Source organism: Rhododendron vialii, chromosome 3a (genome assembly GCF_030253575.1).
Source record: "Rhododendron vialii isolate Sample 1 chromosome 3a, ASM3025357v1".
In the NCBI taxonomy this organism is placed as follows: Eukaryota; Viridiplantae; Streptophyta; class Magnoliopsida; order Ericales; family Ericaceae; genus Rhododendron; species Rhododendron vialii.
In genome coordinates this window covers 7894799-7914231 of record NC_080559.1, presented here as the reverse complement: position 1 = coordinate 7914231, position 19433 = coordinate 7894799, and the positions used below count along the sequence as shown (strand labels likewise).

The 19433-nt window shown below is 38.2% G+C and overlaps 1 protein-coding gene across 2 annotated transcripts; it reads right to left on the bottom strand.

The window, feature by feature from the left end:
• Positions 1-582: 582 nt before the first annotated feature.
• On the bottom strand, positions 583-13554 carry LOC131318568 (F-box/LRR-repeat protein 15). 2 transcript variants are annotated; one of them, XM_058348436.1, is made up of 18 exons: positions 12840-13554; positions 12284-12726; positions 10135-10387; positions 9902-10034; positions 9407-9506; positions 9130-9327; positions 8774-9044; positions 8590-8688; positions 8402-8490; positions 8198-8297; positions 7925-8095; positions 7308-7460; positions 5976-6136; positions 5638-5836; positions 2534-3003; positions 2383-2446; positions 1760-1846; positions 583-1021 (listed from the first exon to the last, which is right to left on the bottom strand). In XM_058348436.1, the coding sequence occupies exons 2-18, from the start codon at positions 12679-12681 to the stop codon at positions 932-934; spliced, it is 3036 nt and encodes a 1011-aa protein (XP_058204419.1). In that variant the 5' UTR covers positions 12682-12726; positions 12840-13554; the 3' UTR covers positions 583-931. The 2 variants fall into 2 exon arrangements, with proteins under 2 accessions (XP_058204419.1, XP_058204418.1); XM_058348435.1 differs by having other exon boundaries at positions 12284-13553.
• Between the last annotated feature and the right edge of the window lie 5879 nt (positions 13555-19433).

Sequence of the window (19433 nt, the reverse complement as noted above, 5' to 3'; positions counted from 1 at the left end):
GCAGGATAATTCAGTGAAGGCGCGGATAATTCAGTGATCACACAAACCCTGTTCAGTTTGGATTTTGAAGAAGATTTTAAAATATAATGAGCGAAGAGAAAAAGATAAAGAAAATTTATTGAAAACCATGCACAATTTTACATTTCCTCCAACAAATTCTGCGTTCATCCTTCTTCTAACACTTCTTATTTCAATGACAAATCCATACCAACGAAATACAAAAATGTACCTTGAACTTATAATTCAAAGAAATATACTCCCTTCGTCCCAGTTCTCGTTTACTCAGAATTTTATTTTAGAATGTCCCATGTTGTTCAAGCTCTTCAAAAAGTACAGTAAAAAGTGCATAAAATTTCACAAACTTCTTCACAAGAGGATCAAAAGTAGTTAAAAGGTAGAGAGTATGGGGTACACTTGAAAATCTCTATCATATGTTCTATAATTAAACACGCATCAATGCATGTCCTTTAAAAAGTTGAGCTCCTCGTACAGAACAAACAAAATGGTACAGATGGAGTAACTCACAGAACCTATTATTACCCTTTTGTGATGCTAAAAGCATGCTTCAAAGGACAGAAACACTTCACCAACATTTCTGCTAAATGTCAATTACGTTTTCTTTAGCACATAGGAGGGGAGAAGATGTTAGAAAGTATAAACTTTCCGGTCTGATACATACAACCTCATGAGAACCAATTCCTCTTTAACTCTAGAATCTTGAGCCAATGCGAAACAAAAAACAATCTAATTTACAAAGAAAGTCGAGAAAACTTATTGTACCCACTAACATTAGGTCACAATATCATAGAAGTACAGGGTACGTCAACAAGAACACCAAACAATAGGGAGACTACACATTTACATTACATAAAGAGCACACGGCAGTTGTCTCTTACCGTGGACGGAAAACAAATAAATAAGCACTCCAACGTCACTGTCCATCATGGGGTGAGAGGCTGCTAAAGATGCGCTTCAAGCTGGGGCATGCGGCCCGTAACCTCCCCATGCTTACTGTGCATATCTACCAAATGAGAGAATCAGAAAACTTGAGATTTTTTCCGACTAGGCACAACATATTCATCACGAGAAGAAGGGGAGTTATTCTGTAGGTTCAAAAAAGAGCTAAGAAGCACGGACAGACTAGGCACAATACATGTCCCTCGGACACTCACAGACACGCATCAGATACTGTTTTTTTTTGTCCACAAAAAAGAATAAAAATCTTTCCTCCACTATGTGTCCATTTCTCTTTCTGCTCATTTGCAGTGTGTCGGACACTAAGGTGTCTATGACTGAAAAATTTGCATGTAATTGACAATTTTTAAAAACTAGCTAACATGTACTACAAAAAATTGGAAATTTTACATCATTATCTAATACAATTTGGACATATTTAAACCTCACTAAAATTTTCCAGAGAAATGAAAAGGCTCCTTTATAGAACTATTAGGAAGAGGATTCAGGTCCATGCCCTTCTTTTTTAACAATTACTTTAGTCTTGTGTCCATGTGGGACGTATTTAAAGCTCACTCAAAGATTCTTCATAACTTATTGTACCTCATCTATTATTCAATGTACGACATAAACTTATGGCGATAGATTCAAAGTTCCGTATATGAATATATACAAGGCAACGTATCATGTTTGTGTCCTACTTTTTAGAGAAGCTGCATATCCGCATTTCCGTGTCGTGTCGGGGCCATATCCTTGCTTCTTAGAAAAAAAGTATTAAAGATGGTTGAGTTTCAATTTTTCTCACCTTTGGACAGTAACGAACATCGAGGGTCTCCAGCATGTTACATTGAGATATAGCAGCTTCAAGTGTTTCTTCATCAATGTTGCATGACTAACGCCAAACCAAATGTTGAAGTAAAACGTAGTCAGCAAACACATTTAAAAAGGATGAATTCCATATGTTTTGCTATCAAGTAGTGAAAGGAATGGTAATATTGACTCATCAGCTTGTATTACCAATCAGAAAATTAGGGCCAGAAGTTACGCTAAAATAGATGGAATTCCAAGGCAAGATCTACTACTATAAGTCTATAACTTACACGGGTGTCTTTCCCCTCTCTCTCCCCATCCCCCCAGAAGAGCAACAAGACAAAAATTATTCGTATGGCTCAAACTTTCAGAAACTGACTTCACACCCAATAGATCTCTTACTAAAGCTGAGAAACTTTGAAATGTTTAAAGCAAGCTTAAAAGATCTAAGTCAACACCCCCCCCCCCCCCCCCCCCCCCTTCCTCCTCAAACTCAGCTTACTTGTACACATGCACTCACGCACAACATCGCACGCAGAACAGGTAAATAAACCCACACCCAGGAAAACACATTAAGAGCTTAAATACAGGCCAAAAAAACAAAAACAAAATGTATACCTGGAGAAATAGGCTAGACAATCTCGGACACTTGAGTTTTAAAATCTCCAATGAGTTACAATTGCTGAATAATATAACAAGAGAAAAGAAATGTGAGGATTGAGCAGTACTATGAATCAAAAGAACAAATCAAAATAACAGAAAATCATACCTCAGATTAAGGAAGCATAAATTGACACAGGCGATGTCAACTTCTCTTAAGTTGGCAGACAGGGAAAGATTTAGTGATGACAAATGGAAGCACCGAGCTACTTGGGGAATAACAACTTTCTTAATGTTGGGACAGCAAACACAATTGAGGTTTTGCAGCAAACGGTTGGGCTGCTCAACTGGAAAAGGGATGACCTGATCTTGGGAATAGAAGTCAACTGAACCATCACTGCTAGGCAGCTCAGAAAGTTGATTGCTACTACAGCCCCAGTTCAGGTCGTGCATATTCGCATATCCATTCAAGCTCACATGAGTCAGACGAGTGCAGTAGGCCAGAAGCTCCTCGATGGCAGACTGGCAAAGGGTTCCATATGACAATTCCAATTCACAAAGGGCTGGGAGAGCACCTTCTTTGTAAAGTGGCTCCAATGATGAGTCAGCGAGATATTTGCATGCTTGCAATTTCAAAACCTAGCAGAAGACAAGAAGAAATGAAGAATCAAAACATTTCAGGAAAAATGAAAGCAGAGAAGAGAGAAGAAAATTCTTCAGTTGGGATTATACTGCGTTTGGAAGGCAGGAAATGGTGCGAGAACAAAAAATCCTATTTCCACACTGCCTTATTCCAACACTTAACATGCAGTCGAAAGTGTAATTATACAAATGGTATACTTAGCAGATCGAAGATATGCGGTTACGTACAGTTTGTCTCTGTATATTTGTGGCTATTTAGGGGTTCAAAAAACAAAACTTGGCCGTCGTAAAAATGATCATGCAGGAAACATTCTGAATTTCGGTCAGTTAGATTCCATCCTTGGGGAACATACACCCTTTTCCAGTCATGTATCTTGGCCAATCATGGGAATCTTCCTTTAAGTGAGGTTGTGTGAAGTGGGGTTCTGGAGCAGTTCCAAAGCAGGTCAGTAGGATACAAGAGATACTACCTATTCAAGGGTGGTCTGCTTACGCTTATTAAGAGCGCTTCATAAAGCCTTCCAACCATGGTTGTGAATACCGTTCCCTACCGGCCGGTACGTACTGGTTTGGTGAGAAAACAGTACAACAACCCTACAATACTGTCCCGGCTCAATACTAGGCCTTACCGGTCGGTACCGTAAATTCTGGACAATACCGGGCGAGATGGTGTTGCCAGCAATTTCGGCCGGTATTTTGCAAAACAGGACCATTTCGTACTGGGCAGTGGAGAAAAGGGAAATACAAGGAAAAAAGAGAAAAAGAGATCGGAACGAAATGAGGCTCCTCGTGGTCTTCTCTGTCGTATCCTAGCAGCTCAACTAAAGCTGGAAGTAATTGCTTACATAGATCTTCCCATTGGAATCCCTATAGACAATACAAAATACAACCCACTGGAGAAGAGAAGGGATGAAATTAGATCTTCCCAAGGAAAATGGAGTGGTGTAAGTATGAGAGAGAGAGAGAGAGAGAGAGAGAGAGAGAGGTGGGTTCACCTGCTCCCTTACCAGTCCAAAGAGTAAAGTTGGATTGCGAAAAGTTACAAAACCAGTGGGTTTTTCTTTTATCAGTACAAAACCAGTGGTTAGAGCACTAAGCACACCGTTTGGGAATATGAGCATTCGAAGTGGAGTAGTTTCTTGATTAAAAAAACGCAGAGAAGAAATGGAATGGTCGTATTGGAATGGGGATAAACCTTATGGAGATAAGTTAGTGTGTATCATAGAGCAGACTCTTTTATCCTACTAGTTTTTTTTTTGTGTTTTTTTTAGCCTATTTTTTTTTAACTTAAGTTGTCAAATCTAATTTTTAAATATTCAACATTAAATGTGTTGGGTTATACAAATGCAGCTTAAGTTAATAAATTAGGCATATAATTTTTGTAATACAGGCGACGAATCCGAAATGGTACGGTATTCCACCAATACCGGTACATACCGTACAGGTAGCAAAAAACGGTACCACGTCCGGTACAGTATTCAGAACTTTGCTTCCAAGGTGACAAAATTTATGCGGCACAAGTGGTTTAGACATTTAAGAGAGTCCTACACTCCTATTTTCCTCCTAGCCTTGACCGCAGCAATAATAATGGTAATGATATTTTCTGGATGGTAAGTTAATGAGAATGAAGACAAGGATAATTTTTAGACGGTAAGTTGAGAGGGAATGTTTTCTTTTATTTTCTTCTTTTTTTATCTGCAAATCATAAAGATCAAAGTTGAGGGAATGTTCAAGATTGAGAAGTGGAGATTGATGGACTTGCTCGATCGGATTTACATGATCAGGGGCTTGCCATTGGGGGAAGGATGATTACTGAAAGAGAACTGCTATTCATCACAAAACAATTCTATAGAAGCATATCTTTCCAACTAGTAAAGGGTTTCCTAATTCCCACTGCAGTTCGTACTTCCTGAAGTATACCTCATTCTAATGAGGATGGAAAGAGCAACACCTTGTGACGAAACTGAGCTTTGACATCAAACCAAACTGAATGGAACATAAATTTACACCATTGTCCTTTGATGTGTGACAAGTGATCAAATAAAATGACAACGATGTAATTTTACATGAAGGTGAGTGCGAAAATCAATAATACTAAATCTCTAATCTGACGCAAAGTACCTCTTGTACTGAGAAACCTGATTTCCCCCAAACCTGTTCTATGATGCCAGTAGAAGGAATCATTGGTCCACTAATCCAAGCATTCATTTTAAAGTGCCAATCCCCTTCGATTTGCTCAAAACTAAAGATTTTGAGAGCATAATTGCTAAATCATGCTGAAACCTGCTGGTTGACAGCCGTACCCTAATCCATCACCTCTATCAGCTAGTACTAATGGTGGGGCACCCACGTAATTACCCAACAGCGCGGGTTATCCTACTCTAAGAAATTCCCTCCTTGGCCTAACTCGCTGATACATAAAAAGGAAAAAAAATTATTAACAGATGATAAATCCTAATAGTGGACCAGCAGAAGAGTACTTTGCAATATGACAACTAAGAAACCTCATAACATGTACCAATTAACACATATATGCATGCACATGCCCACATGGAACTAAGGGGTAAAAAAGCCTGTAACAACTATCACATTTATACTGAGCAACTTTTAATACTAGCATGATGAAAGTACCTTTAACTGCAAACAGGACTCGAAAACAGGCTGCAAATTTGTCAAAAAGGTGTACGATAGATCGAGTGAAGTTAAATGTGGAAGCCGGTGCAAAGAAGAGAGTCCATCAGGACCAACAGATGGGCACGACATTAAGATTAGTGAACCAATAAGCTGACATGAAGTTGCTGTTGCGGATAAGCATTCATCCTTCAATTGGCTGCATACGTGAAATAGAAAACAGTGTCAACTTGAGCATTGAGGGGAGAAAGAGGGGGGAGAAGAGGAAGAGAGTGAAAGGGGAAAGGCAAAGGAGGAGAAGGCAGGAAAAGGAGGGGAATGCTATTTAATAAGATGACCTGCAAAAGGAAGCATCCAAAGAAGTTAAGAGAGGGCAATTAATAGATGCCTCCGACAATACACCACATCCTTTCAACTCGAGCAACAACATTTGTGGTGCTTCAATATGGAGTACACTAAGCTTGGGACATATTCCCAAATTGAGTGACTGAAGACCAACCTACAACAAAAATACAAGGAACTTTCAACTTCTTCTGGTTATTCAAAGCATAATCTGCATGTATCAAATGAAAGAATCAAAATGCTGAGTGTATGTGATGCACTTAGTTCTCTTTTTCCATCTTAGAATTTGAGTTCTTCTAACTGCTGACATGTTATACCTGGGAAAGAAGTTCAGCAAATACGCACTTCTCAATGTTCCGGAACTTCTTTTGAGGATAAGGGGAAAAAATGCTTGAGAAACAAGTTGAAAACGTAGTTGCCAAAACATAATGGAAATGCCAAAAGAATTTTTGGGTTTGTGAAAAATGAAAATGATGTTTCTACTAGGTGTCGAAACAACTCAACAGTTCAGTATGTTTATTGTTTAGGTACATTTTCAACATGTTTCGTTGTGTTTTGGTATGTGTCAGTTGAAACATTGGAATTTCAATATGCCACTAATGACAGTGTCCTCCTACGAAATGGAAACATTTCGGCCGCATTAGGATGGAAACAAAACAAAATTTTCGGCTCTTGTCAAAAGTAAGATTAATTTGTCTGATCCAAAAAACTGTCAATAAACAACCAAATGAAATAGGAAATGCCATGTGTATGTCAAACATTGTTGTCGAATAGCTTGATATACATTGTTCAGCCCATTACGTAACAGCTTAAGCTTTGGGGGACAATTGGTAACTTAGCATAGTATCAGAGCTCCAGTTGCAAGAGGTCTTAGGTTCAAGTTTCTCTATTTGCATTTGTCCCCCGTTTGCATTATGTTTCTCCCCCTTGCATTTTTTCAGAGTTTGATTGGATGTTTGCATCTCCACGTGACAGGGTTGCACATGAGGGAGGGTGTTGAATAGCTTGATATACATTTTCTTTTGAACGGCAAATAGCTTGACATACACTGTTGGGCCCATTTTCTAACAGCTTAAGCTTTTGGAACAATTGGTAACTTAACAATTGTATCATAAACAATAGGCGTAAGACTGGTAGATTTGTAGAAGGTACATGTTCTTGTTTCTTCACATAGCATAAGATGTGCAGAAATGGTACATGGTCTGTGTACCCCATCTTGAAATTGGTGCTCAATACTAAAAGAAAGAATGATACACATTCCCAGTGCTCAAGATTATAAGATACAGAAAAAGTGGTAAAATGAAAACGAAAAGATTCCTTCCACTCACAGGGCAAAATGATGCTCTTTCAAGGTGATCACAGCCATCCAACGAAACATTCTCCAGATAAGGACATATAAGTTCAAGGGACGTAACAGCGCGACAACCGGCAAGGGAAAGACTGACTAGAGAAGTACTACGGAACCCCACAGCTGTCAAGCTCTGAACAAAGGAAGCCACATTCAGTTATCCCAACATTCTCCAAAAAATGAAGCAAAAAACAACTAAGAAAAACACATGCCATATAGGTATCAAGTACCAGCTATTGAGCGTACCAACATAACAAAGATCACACCCAAAAAAAAAAGCATCTGGTAGAAGATGGAAACAGTACGACAATTATTTAAGAGACTACTAAATCTTCCAAGAAATGATTACCAAGTACAATTAAATTCAAACCTCTCAAAGCGTTTTCAAACTAGTTTTCGAAGACTTGTTAATATTCGTGAAAATGAAGATATGGATAGGGATATAGTAACAAGGAGATGTAGAAATGAACTATCCAAAACAGTAGCGACAAAAAATCAACCCAAGCAAATCTTGTCAAGCAACCAACATACTCGGCTGAACATATAAAGAACTACATTAACGAAACAGTAAAATGCATTAACATAGAGTTTACAAACCTCGCAGTGATCAAGAACTAATGATTTAAGCATAGGGCATGCACCGCCATCACAAAAGACATCACAAATTGAATTTGTCAGAGATTCACAACCTGCAAGGTCCACTTCTTGCAAACACTGGCACTGCAATGTCAAAGTACTCAATTTTTCTTGCTTTTGAAGCACTAATTTCTGCAAGTACACAAAACCCACAAACCATACCAAGGATGTAAACCTCTTTGAACAACGACCGGTGAGGAAAAGACAACAAAAAAATACTAAATGAAAACATACCAGCAGAGAATTGGATGTGATGTTAATTCGTTGCAGTAAAGGGCAATTTGAAACTGTTATAGATGATAGCTTGATACTTTGCAAATTCAAATCAGAAGACCTGCAGACGTTACAATAACATTAGTTTCCCTATAACATGTACATAAAGTCAAGCAAAAAAAAATCTCCAATGCATGAAAACAAAGTGGAATTAGCATAATGTACTTGCGACAATGGACCAGTCTTATATTTTGCAGGCGTGGAAGATCCAAAGACACTGATTGCAGTGAACTGCAATTGTCAAGCTCCAAAACCTGCATAGGAAGAAATTTTTGATTTTCACAAGTTCAGTCTAATTTACACTCTGAATAACATGTAGGCAATACCAACTTCTGAGAGAAGAGGCTTCATACCTCCAACATATAACTATGAGATACTGCTGTCATCGAAGCTGAAGTTATGCCCTCACAACTGTGAAGCTTAAGGACTGTCAACATGGGCAGTCTTACAGACTTCCAAAACAAAGCAGGAAATTAGGTCACTTAAGGAGCCATATCCAAAATCACTAGAATAGGAATTGAAAAGTAGAACACCGACCTCAAGAGCAATGTTTGGGCAGTATGAAGCATCAAGAACATGGAGATTAGCACAAGTGAGAGCTATTTCACGTAGTGTTTCATCGGTGACACATGAACAATTTGACATATCTAAAGACTCTAAAAGTGGGCATGATGTTGCCGCTGAACGAATCGCCGCATCTGAAAACTTGTGGCAAGAAGCTATATCAAGATCGCGCAAAAGGGGGCAGTTTAGCACAGCATGAGCCATACTACTGCGCTTCAAGGACAAGGTTTCAAGTTGGGGGCACCTGCAAAATACGAAACTAAGAGTCATAGACTGAAAAAAAAATCACTAAATACCCCACTTCCTCCAGTTAACTGCTGGTTCATCACCTGACAGTAACCCGTAGCACTCGGCATTTCACTATTTGAAGTTGTCTCAACCTATCATGGTAGATAGGTATTTCTTGAATACCATTGCCAAGAGTAGCATCAATGATAACTAGACTCTTTAACAGTTGGCAATCTGTTAGTGCTTGGAAAAAGTTTTCCCCTAGCTGTCCTTTTCCCAAAGTAATATCCCCAAGATTCCTGACAATTTTCAGAAATGTCAGCAGTAGCAACACCAAATCTTTTGACGTTTTGAAAAGAAAAAAGACCATATGTATACCTTAAAGCACAAACAGCTTTCATAACAAGCACAGGAAGAGCAGGAGTGCCATAAATATTGACTGAGATGGCGTTTGGGTAACGATGACACATATCCTCAACTGCAGATGCACATTAACAGTAGCCATTCTCACAAGTAGCAATAAATACAATTTACATAACGACAACATAAAAAACTAAATAGAAACAAGAAAGCTAATATGATCTGTCAGGAAACTAATTGTTTTTTGAATGTTTGACATAACAAAGGATATGTTTCTTTCCTAAGATTAGGTGCTGTTATTCCCCACCAAAATGGTGTGGCAAACGCACAAGTAACTATAAAGGACAGAAGAACAAGGGGAAATTAGCTAATAGGCAAAGCTTGGAGGACAACATATAAGAACAACTAACACTGGGTTTCCGAAGACAAATAAGGTTTCAAACTTGCTTCAAGAAAAATATTTACTGGTAAATGAGTAGTCAATGATAAAATATACATGAAGATAATACTCACATTGCTCCACAGATATGTTCCGATCCTCAAAGTCCAAAAATCTCCAAAAATCTTCGTGAACACTAGCTGCCCGCCACTGTCTGCAGACCATTGATGTCCGACAAAGATCATTGCTCTTCAAGAAAGAGAATACCTTTCATCCAATAAGATAATACGAGCCGAGGTCAGCCAAACTAGGAACAAGAAGCACATAATCACATAATACAATCCTAAAACATTGAGACAGCAAATACCATATGCAATAAGTCATCAGTAAGATCCATCTGAACTTCCAGATCTTCAGTTTCTGAAATCTCGCACCCATCTCCTCCATCTCTCTCAATGATAGAATTATAGGGATTCTGATCAACCCCACAGTTAAAAAGGGGAGAGAGGTAAAGAGTCTCACTCCTCAAACCACATTCCTTAGTACTGTAATCTGTGGTTTCGTATTTATAAATGTTTGCATCTGAAGAAGTTGCAGGTGCAAAGCGCCGCTCCCAGTCCCTGAAACAATACTCGCCATTATCACTAAACAAGTCACAAGTCACTCCCAAGGCACACCAGTATGTGGAATGCACGGAACATTATTCACCATAAGTTGAGAATGCTATAATTTAGAGGTAGAGAATAAATTTTTAAGATGCTAAAACAGTAAAACTACACTCTTGGACTTTCACTGAGCAGTTAAAGGCATAACATTAAGCATCCGTCGAAAGACGGGGGAGAATAGGTTAAACAAAAGATGGTCACAGTTCAAGGACGCAAGATGATCACATAAGAACAGGTAGAGAAAATGCCTTAAGCCAATAAGCAAGCAAATAAAGATAATTACTCTGATATAGCTCAACTGTTTAGGTACTTGAATATTTCCCAACTGCTCTGGTGCATTTATGGTAAGCAACCCATGTCATACTCTGAGGTAAATCTCCAACAACCTTCAGCAAAAGGTAACTCACCACCAAACTATTTGTTAAATATTTTCTTCCTTACCCAAGACGACACGAAACCAGCACAAGGGGGTAGGTATAGTACATAATAGGTAGGCAAGTACTAAAACCTATATCACATGGATCCTTGAAAATTCATAAGAAAATAACCATGTCGGTCAAGTAAATAACTGAGAATGTTTTATTATTCCTATTTCCTGTAGGTAATGGCATGTCACCTTCGTTACGTATCCGTAGTGATTGTTTCAGATCTCGGCATCCACTGATACTGTTACGTAATTGTAAAACCAATTGTTCAAACCATGGCTTAACAGATGCGTCAGCACAAAGGTAAAAAAAAAACATTGTATGTCCAAAAGAATTTGAACTCATACTTGTATTGTAATATCTTTTCCATAAAATGCATATTGAAAGACTTGCATCCACTTTGGCTCTAATAACATATTGTATATAAAATCCTTTAGCAATGGTTCCACGGGATATAACAAATACCAACTTACAAAAAAGGGAAAGGGCAATTTCTAAAAGGTTTCATATTGTCTTGTAGACCGCAACTTGCCAATTACTAGTAACATGTATGGTCTGGCGGCAGCACTTGTATGATATTGATGGTTGTGCGCATGAATGCACCGTAGTGTATTTTCCTTGGAATGTATAGATCGCAGATGTGTAGTTAATTGCAGCTCATTGTGGTGTTAACACCCAGTTCACAGAGATTGCACACCCAGCCCAAAAAATAAAGTTCATAGGAGTATTAATCTTGTATCCCTTCTATATTCAAGAGTCAGTTTGAATGCTTCCTCCGTCTATTTAATACTACTAATAGTTGTTTTATTTGCGCAATGATTTTAGAATACCAAAACTCATTGACTTAATGTAATAATCTTTAGTTCTTATATCACTTATAAGAGAATATCAGTTCGAATTATTTTTTCGTTTGTAAGAAATTGAAATTGGCAAGGCTGGTTTCTTTTACATCGTTCTTAATGGAGGATTTAATGACTATCTCACAAAAATATCTGGAGCCGCCACTATAATCTTGCTAAAAACAGCCTACGTGATTCCATGCAAATAAGGCCAGATTATAGAATACATGTTCAAACCTTGAAATTAATTTCACATTCGAAAATTCTTTTGAACCCCTACAATTCATGTTCAAACCTTGAAAGGACTTTCACATACGAAAACTACTCTGAACCTCTATAATTCATGTTCAAACCTTGAAAGGACTTTCACATATGAAAACTACTTTGAACCTCTATAATTCATGTCCAAACATTGAAGGACTTTCACATTCAAAAACTGTTTTTGAAACTTGGTTAAAATTGTCCTAAAACATGATATCCATGAATAAGAAATGTAAAATCCCCATCACTATTATGTGATTGTATTTCAAAGTAATGAGTACTCAAAGGCATGTAAATCAGTGTAGAGAGATAGAGAGAGGTCTCACCGAGCAAAGGACTCGACTTTAGGGCGTTTATTGCGCGAATCACCATCACATTCATCATTGCTGTGGTCCAATGCCGCCGACGAAGACGACGGCTCCTCACCCAAACCCAAACTCAGATTAACGTCCATCGCATTCCCGCCACCCTGGCCACCTCTACTCAAACCAAACTGGTCATCGATACTCAAAAAATTCTCAATAGTGAAACCAGGCTCACCCCCCTCGTCTCTCTCTCTAGGGTTCCCATTATCATTAAAACCTAGCAGAGAGCCCTCAGGCTCCTCCTCTTCTTCCCTATCATCATCAGACTTGGCCTCTTCCTCCCTCATTCTTCTCCCACTCCTAATTTCCTCCTCTTCTTCTTCTTTACAATCGAAACACGAAAAACACCAAATCTTCATGCAAATAGGGGAACAAAATGACAATTAGAGGCCCAAAGACGAGGCCTTTACATAAACCTAATATCTTCCACTTCTTCTTTACAGTCGAAACATGGAAAACAACACATCTTCATGCAAATTGGAGAACAAAATGACAAATAGAGGCCCAAAGACGAGGCCTTTACGAAAACCTAATATCTTCCTCTGCTTCTTCTTTACAGTCGAAACACGGAAAACACCAAATCTTCATGCAAATAGGGGAACAAAATGAACGATTGGACGCCCAAAGATGATGCCTTCGCGGAAACCCTAGCTCAAAACCTCTTCTTCTTTTTTACAGTAGAAAAACGAAAACACCAAATCTTCATGCAAATTGGGAAACAAAATGAACGATTAGAGGGGCAAAGACGAGGCCTTTACGAAACCCCTAGCTCAAGATCTCTCCCCCACACTACGCCAAAGACATCAAAAAGAAAACCCTAGCCGTGCACATAACCCTAGGGTTTTTTCCCCCACTAATTCAGGCGAATCGAATCGAAAATGCGAAAAAAGAAACCCTCTTTGGTTTTCTTCGTCCGGAACTAGATCCGATCCGGAATGAAGCCGCGTAAACGCATGTTACGGCGGCGTATTTGTACGTAGACCTAGAAAACGAAACCTAGAGAGAGAAATGGTGGCGGATCTGATCGAACCTTCTGAGGTTCGGCGGCGGCGGCGACGATTTTCCTTCTGTGTCGTGCAGGATCGGAGAAAATGGCGATGATGTCTCTTGTGTTCCTCTTCTCTTCCCTCGCACTCTCCAGAACTGACGATTTGTCGTACTTCTGACGGGGGGTTCGGGCAAGCTGTTTAGGAACACAGAGGAGGACTGAATGAGAAAAGTATTTTTTTAAGGATTTTTTGTTTCACTTGTGGGAATGGATTTTTGCACTCCTCGTTTGTCTATTTACACTCTTTTGTTTTAATATTATTTGGGAAAATTACAAGATGAACCTCAGAGTTTGATGCCAATCGCAAGTTGTGCACCAAGCTTCTGATTGATTCGACTGGAATCGTATTCTTTCAAGGAAATAGCAATCCCAACTCTCTCTCTCTCTCTCTCTCTCTCTCTCTCTCTCTCTCTCTCTCTCTCTCTCTCTCTCTCTCTCTCTCTCTCTCTCTCTAGTTTTGTTAAGTAATACAATCGAACATGATCGGCCATATTTGATTTGGATTTTGAGTCCAGCGACAAAAAGCAAACACGGTCTATGTTCTCTTTAAAAATCCAACACATTCACAACACAACAAAAATAACCATCTCTCTTTCCCTTTCTCTCTCTCATTTATTCGATCATGTCTATACAAGTTACCTACTTTTTTCTTTCGCTCCTAATCTTCTTGTCCTGTGTACCCACCCCTACATTCATCCAAAATACCTTCTTTTGTTGTCTCCCCTTTTCCCTCCTTGTTGTTCCCTTCGTGTAGCCCATATCTAACACAAACATTTGTAGCTCCTTCCAAGCATACCAATGAATCAAATGCTATCGTAATCTTAGAATGTAAAATTTGTTGCTTTCAAATAAAAAGATCCAGTTTGGGCACTTTTAATAGAAAGGTCAGATTTTTTATACAAAAATATTGATTGAACAGATAGAGACACTTGGGTGAACAGTTGACCAACCTCACAAAATAATTGGTCGACCCTTAGATCAATTGCTTGATGCTGAAGTAGTTGGCCACCCCATATCAATGCATGGCATAACTGTCTCGAAAATGGGGAGCTACTAAGGTTGATATTTTTTTCTAATTAAGGTTGTTAAAAAAAAACATAAATTCAAACATAATACGATATTGGTAATTCTATAATTTTGAATATTACATTGTCAACGTATTTTGTGTTACACATGGTTTTTTCTCAGCCATAGTAAAATAGCAAATCACAAAACAACTAGCTCATCGAAGAAGTTGGAAACACGAAAACTAAAACCGACTGGGCAAAGTGGTCGAGTGAGCAACTAAGGAGCCAAGTGCACTAAAAAAAAAGGTTGACTACCTAAAAGAGTGGCGACAATAACTCACTGTTTCGGTAAAGCTGATCGTAAGGACATAAAAAGAGGTTCAAGAGCAGAATATGTCATCAATCTTAAGCAACTTTACTTTTAAGTTGTTATAACTTTATCATCAGTCTCTACGACGAGAAACTTTTCGGTGCCGAGCGGTATTGCCTACGTGCTATCCGCTCGGCGTATCCGAGCCGTCCGATACGTTTTTGGACGGCTCGGATCAAAATCCTCTCTCTTCTTCTATTCCAACACTTTCTCTCTCCTTTTCTCTCTCCAAATTTGAGCCATTCAAACACGAAATGGACGGCTTGAATGGCCGAGCGGGCACCACGTGGTACCCGCTCGGCACTGAAAAATTTTCCCCCTACGACCCATCTACGTGGTACCCGTTCGGCACTGACAAATTTTCCTCTACGACCCATCTACATATCAAATGGACTACTTAACGGTCCACCAAGCCATTTGCAAGATGGATGGATTGCTTGAGGATCCACAATGCCATACTAAAAAAGCTAGATAGATTGCTTGACGCTCTCCCGAGCTGTTCTACTCCTAGATGATCTTTGACCCATCTACATATCTAATGGACTGTTACTTAACTTACTATCTAAAGTGAGACAGACGGAAGGAATACTAATTTGGTACTACTAATTTTTGAAATCCAGTATAGTATTCGTATGATATACCGTCCACATGGTTCCTTCAATTTCGGAGTGACTGGATCAATCAAAAGGTCAAATTTAATATCTTTAGGGCCTGTTTGGATGGAGTAAAAACCAGAGGGGGGGGTGAATAAGAAGGGGTAAATAGGGTGGGGCTCACTATTTTGTCCTTGTTTGGAAACCAAATTTGGAGGGGTCTTAGTTTTCACCCATTATTCTTTTTCACCAATTTTAGGGATTCACCGGTATAATTTTTGGGCACCTCTTGGCCTCCCCAAATTTAATCCGGCTGTAGAGGGGAGGAATGGGGAGGAATTTGGACGAAATCACCCTTGCTTATCCCCTTTCTCCAACCCGAAGGACTCTTTATTTAGTTTCAGAGTTCTCTTAAGGTGCTCATTGAAAGGCATTAGAACCAAAAATTCATTATGACCATTTAAAATAAAATGATTAGAAAAATAAGATCTTCACACTGGTTCAAACGGATTGAAAATTGTAACACTTATTTTTTTTACACCATTTATATATTAAAAAATATAGTTAAAAAATTAAGTGTTTTAATTTTCAATCCGTTTGAACCGATGCGAAGATCATATTTTTCTAATCATTTTATCTTAAATGGTCATAATAGATTTTTGGCTTTAAGGCCTTTCAACGAGCACCCGAAGACTTCTTATTTAGTTTCAGGGCTCTCTTAGAATTCTTATTGAAAGGCCTTAAGAGCCAAAAATCTATTATGACCATTTAAGATAAAATTATCAAAAAAACAAGATCTTCGCACCGGTTCAAACGGATTGAAAATCAGAATGCTTAATTTTTTAACTATATTTTTTAATATATAACCAAACCAAACCGAGCCTTAAGTCCTAATCACTTGGGGTCGGCTACATGAATCATTTTTCTCCATTGAGCTCTGTCAAAAGCCATTTGTTCACACAAACCTACTATACATTTTTTTTGGGTGTATAAACGTTTTTTAATATAAAATTTTTAGAATATACATTTTTTAATATTAATTTTTGAATTTATATACTTATTTTAATACATAATCAAATTTGACACTGCACATGGACAAAATAGTCATTTGACAGCTTTTTCCACCATCCACCCCTTCTTATCCCCCCATTCTATAAACCATCCAAACAAAGTCAAATTTTATCCCCCTATTTAATACTCCATCCAAACCACATACTATTTTATCCCCCCTTAATAAACCATTAAAATTAATACCCCCTACTATCTTTTATTCCCCCTTCATATTTTTTACCCCCAATTTTTTACCTGCATCCAAGCAGGCCTTTAAGTCTTTAACTATTCGGCACTTCACTCTCTTAGAGATTGTGAAGCTGCAAAAAATCTTTGGGCCCTTCTTAACGTTCCGCAACCTCTTATTTCTTCCTTCTATGCTGATATTGCTTCTTGGATTAAAACAAACTCTCTCGCGCGCTACACTTGTTAGTCTGGCATACATTAGAATGTAATCTTCCTCTTATCCATTTGGCACATTTAGTTACATCGGAATGCAACTATCCACCATGCCCCCTCCTAATGTAACTATTTTCTCCATTTTTTCTAAAGCCACTGAGTGGGTCTTTATTGTCCAACCAACACTCCCCTTAGCCAGAACCCAACCTAGAACACTAAAGGTAGGGTGGTCGCCACCTCCTCGCAACACTTTAAAACTCAATGTAGACGGAAGTGGATCTTCTACTTTTTTTGAAGCTTATGTAGATGGTATGATTAGGGATGCAAATGGGAAATGGATTACGGGTTTTTCATGCAAATTGGGTTTCATATATGCTCTTGAAGCCGAAGGCACTTATACATGGTCTCAAGATTCTTTTACAACGTAACATTACATTGGTGGTGATTGAAACGGATGCCTCTAATGCCATCCACCTTATCAACAAATGCTACAAGCACCCATCATCTCTACAATTTGATTGTCGATTGCAGGTTCCTTTTGCACCAGCTGGATGATCCACCGTTGAAGCATGTCACGAGGGAAGGAAACAAGTGTGCGGATCTCCTAACGCAAGATGCAAGATCACATCTTTTTCCTTATTTATCGTATCTTTCAATTCCGTTTTGTATTAAGTCTCAATTCTGTGAGGACATAAGGGGTGTTACTTATCCCCGGACCTTGTATTCGATTTCGTAGTTTTTCTAATTCCATGTTTAACAAAAAAAAAAAGAGAACTATTCAATAAATTGATTTTAGGATTAAAAGCCCGTACACTCCAAAAAAAATGCCTCACAATAGCCCAACGTGTTATGGGACAGCCCACACACGGGTCCTCCAATTTCGGACAGCCAATAGAGGTCCTCCTAAAATGTTTCTCAATATCTTAAATGCAAAGAACGGACAGGCCACAAGGGGTCCTACAAAAATTGCCACAATAATGAACAGCCCTTTGTCTCCCTCAAGCAAAAAATGACTTCCACACCAAATTTATACTATAGAGACAGACTCATGATAAGGCCCCGTTTTTTACTAACAAAAAATACTAAAAATTTAACGCATTTTACCATCTCATTTTTATTAACAACAAAAATTCAATATTTTACCATATCGTTTTCGCTAACAAAAAAATTGTCAACAAAAACTGTTTTTACTATAGTAACTTTTCTCACAAACCTATCAAAAACTTATTTACTACCGAAAATAACTTGAGACTTCTCAACAACTTATTTACTACCGGAAGCACCTAACAACTTCTCAACCACAAATAAAAATGACAAAATTTTTGCTACCGAAAACACCCCGTAAGGGTCCTCTAAAAATTTCGTTAAGGTTAACTTGTAGTCGTTTGGGATTCCCGGAACTAGTACCCCACTTTCAGTACAATTTTCAATTATTTTGTCTCTCCATTTCGAACCGCATCTCTCTATCTCTCCATCTCTGCTTATTATCCATAAAACCTCCCTCACAACATTTACCAAATAAGAGTGCTAGGGACAAAGAAAATACCCTTAAAGTATACATGAACGGCTCAAATAAAGCTGACTCGATTACACTTTTGTGGTTTTCCGTTTAACCAAAACAAAGAATACTATTCTTTTTTGTGGCCTCATAATCAGTACCGAATGATCCTGGCTTTTCTTTGTTTGTTTCTATATTTAACTTTGTTTTCTAATCATTACTCTGTATCTTTCTCCAATCATTACTCTATTTTTTTAATTACTCCGTTTTACTTTCATTTCTCTCTCTATCTCTCTTCAATCATTACCTTATTTTTCTCTCCACCCACTACCAAAACTAAAATACTCAACACTTGCAAACCAACGAGACCCCAGTTGTTTTGCTTTGCATGGCCTTCCAAAAAAACAAAATGTGACTTTCCAAAAAACACAAGGGAAGAGTAATAAGTAATTACCTCTTGAGGCTATAAATTAAGCACCGTAAATGGTCCAAAACGTGACGCTTTGAGTCTAGTTCCAGTAGCTTCACCAATCTTAATTTCAGAGGGAAAATGGCATGGTACATTCATGTTTTCAAAATGTGCACAAAAGTAAAATTAAAAAATCTAAAAAAAGGGGCTCAACATTGGACATTCAAATCGAAATGGTCCACTTCAACCGTAGGTTTTTTTACCCATATGATATGAAAAGCCATACCATTGTATTGCACTTGAACAATATTTTTGATCGGCAGTATTGCACTTGGACAATGGAATTCGGCTTTGTTTGTTTTAGGATCTCAAAACACATGGGCACGATTCCATAAATCCCTAAATACCAATAACAGCAACAGTCTTTTGAAAAATCAAATTTGTTCAAAGAATGCGGTAACATAGAGCTACTAAGTGTTTATGAATACTAAATTTGGAGCTATTTACATCATCCGGCCCAGTTTCCCTATATATAAAACCATTTTGAAGTTACTTCTACTAATCAACTACCGCTGCGTTCTTATGAACTTAATTTAAATCTGAAAATTTTGTTTTTGTTTGAATTATTTTTGTATTTGTTAGTTTTGCGCCAAACTTTTGTGGACGAGACGAATCGGAAAAGTAAAAAAATTCTACTTTTATCCAAGTATTTTGAGAAATAACCATTTTTTAGCACA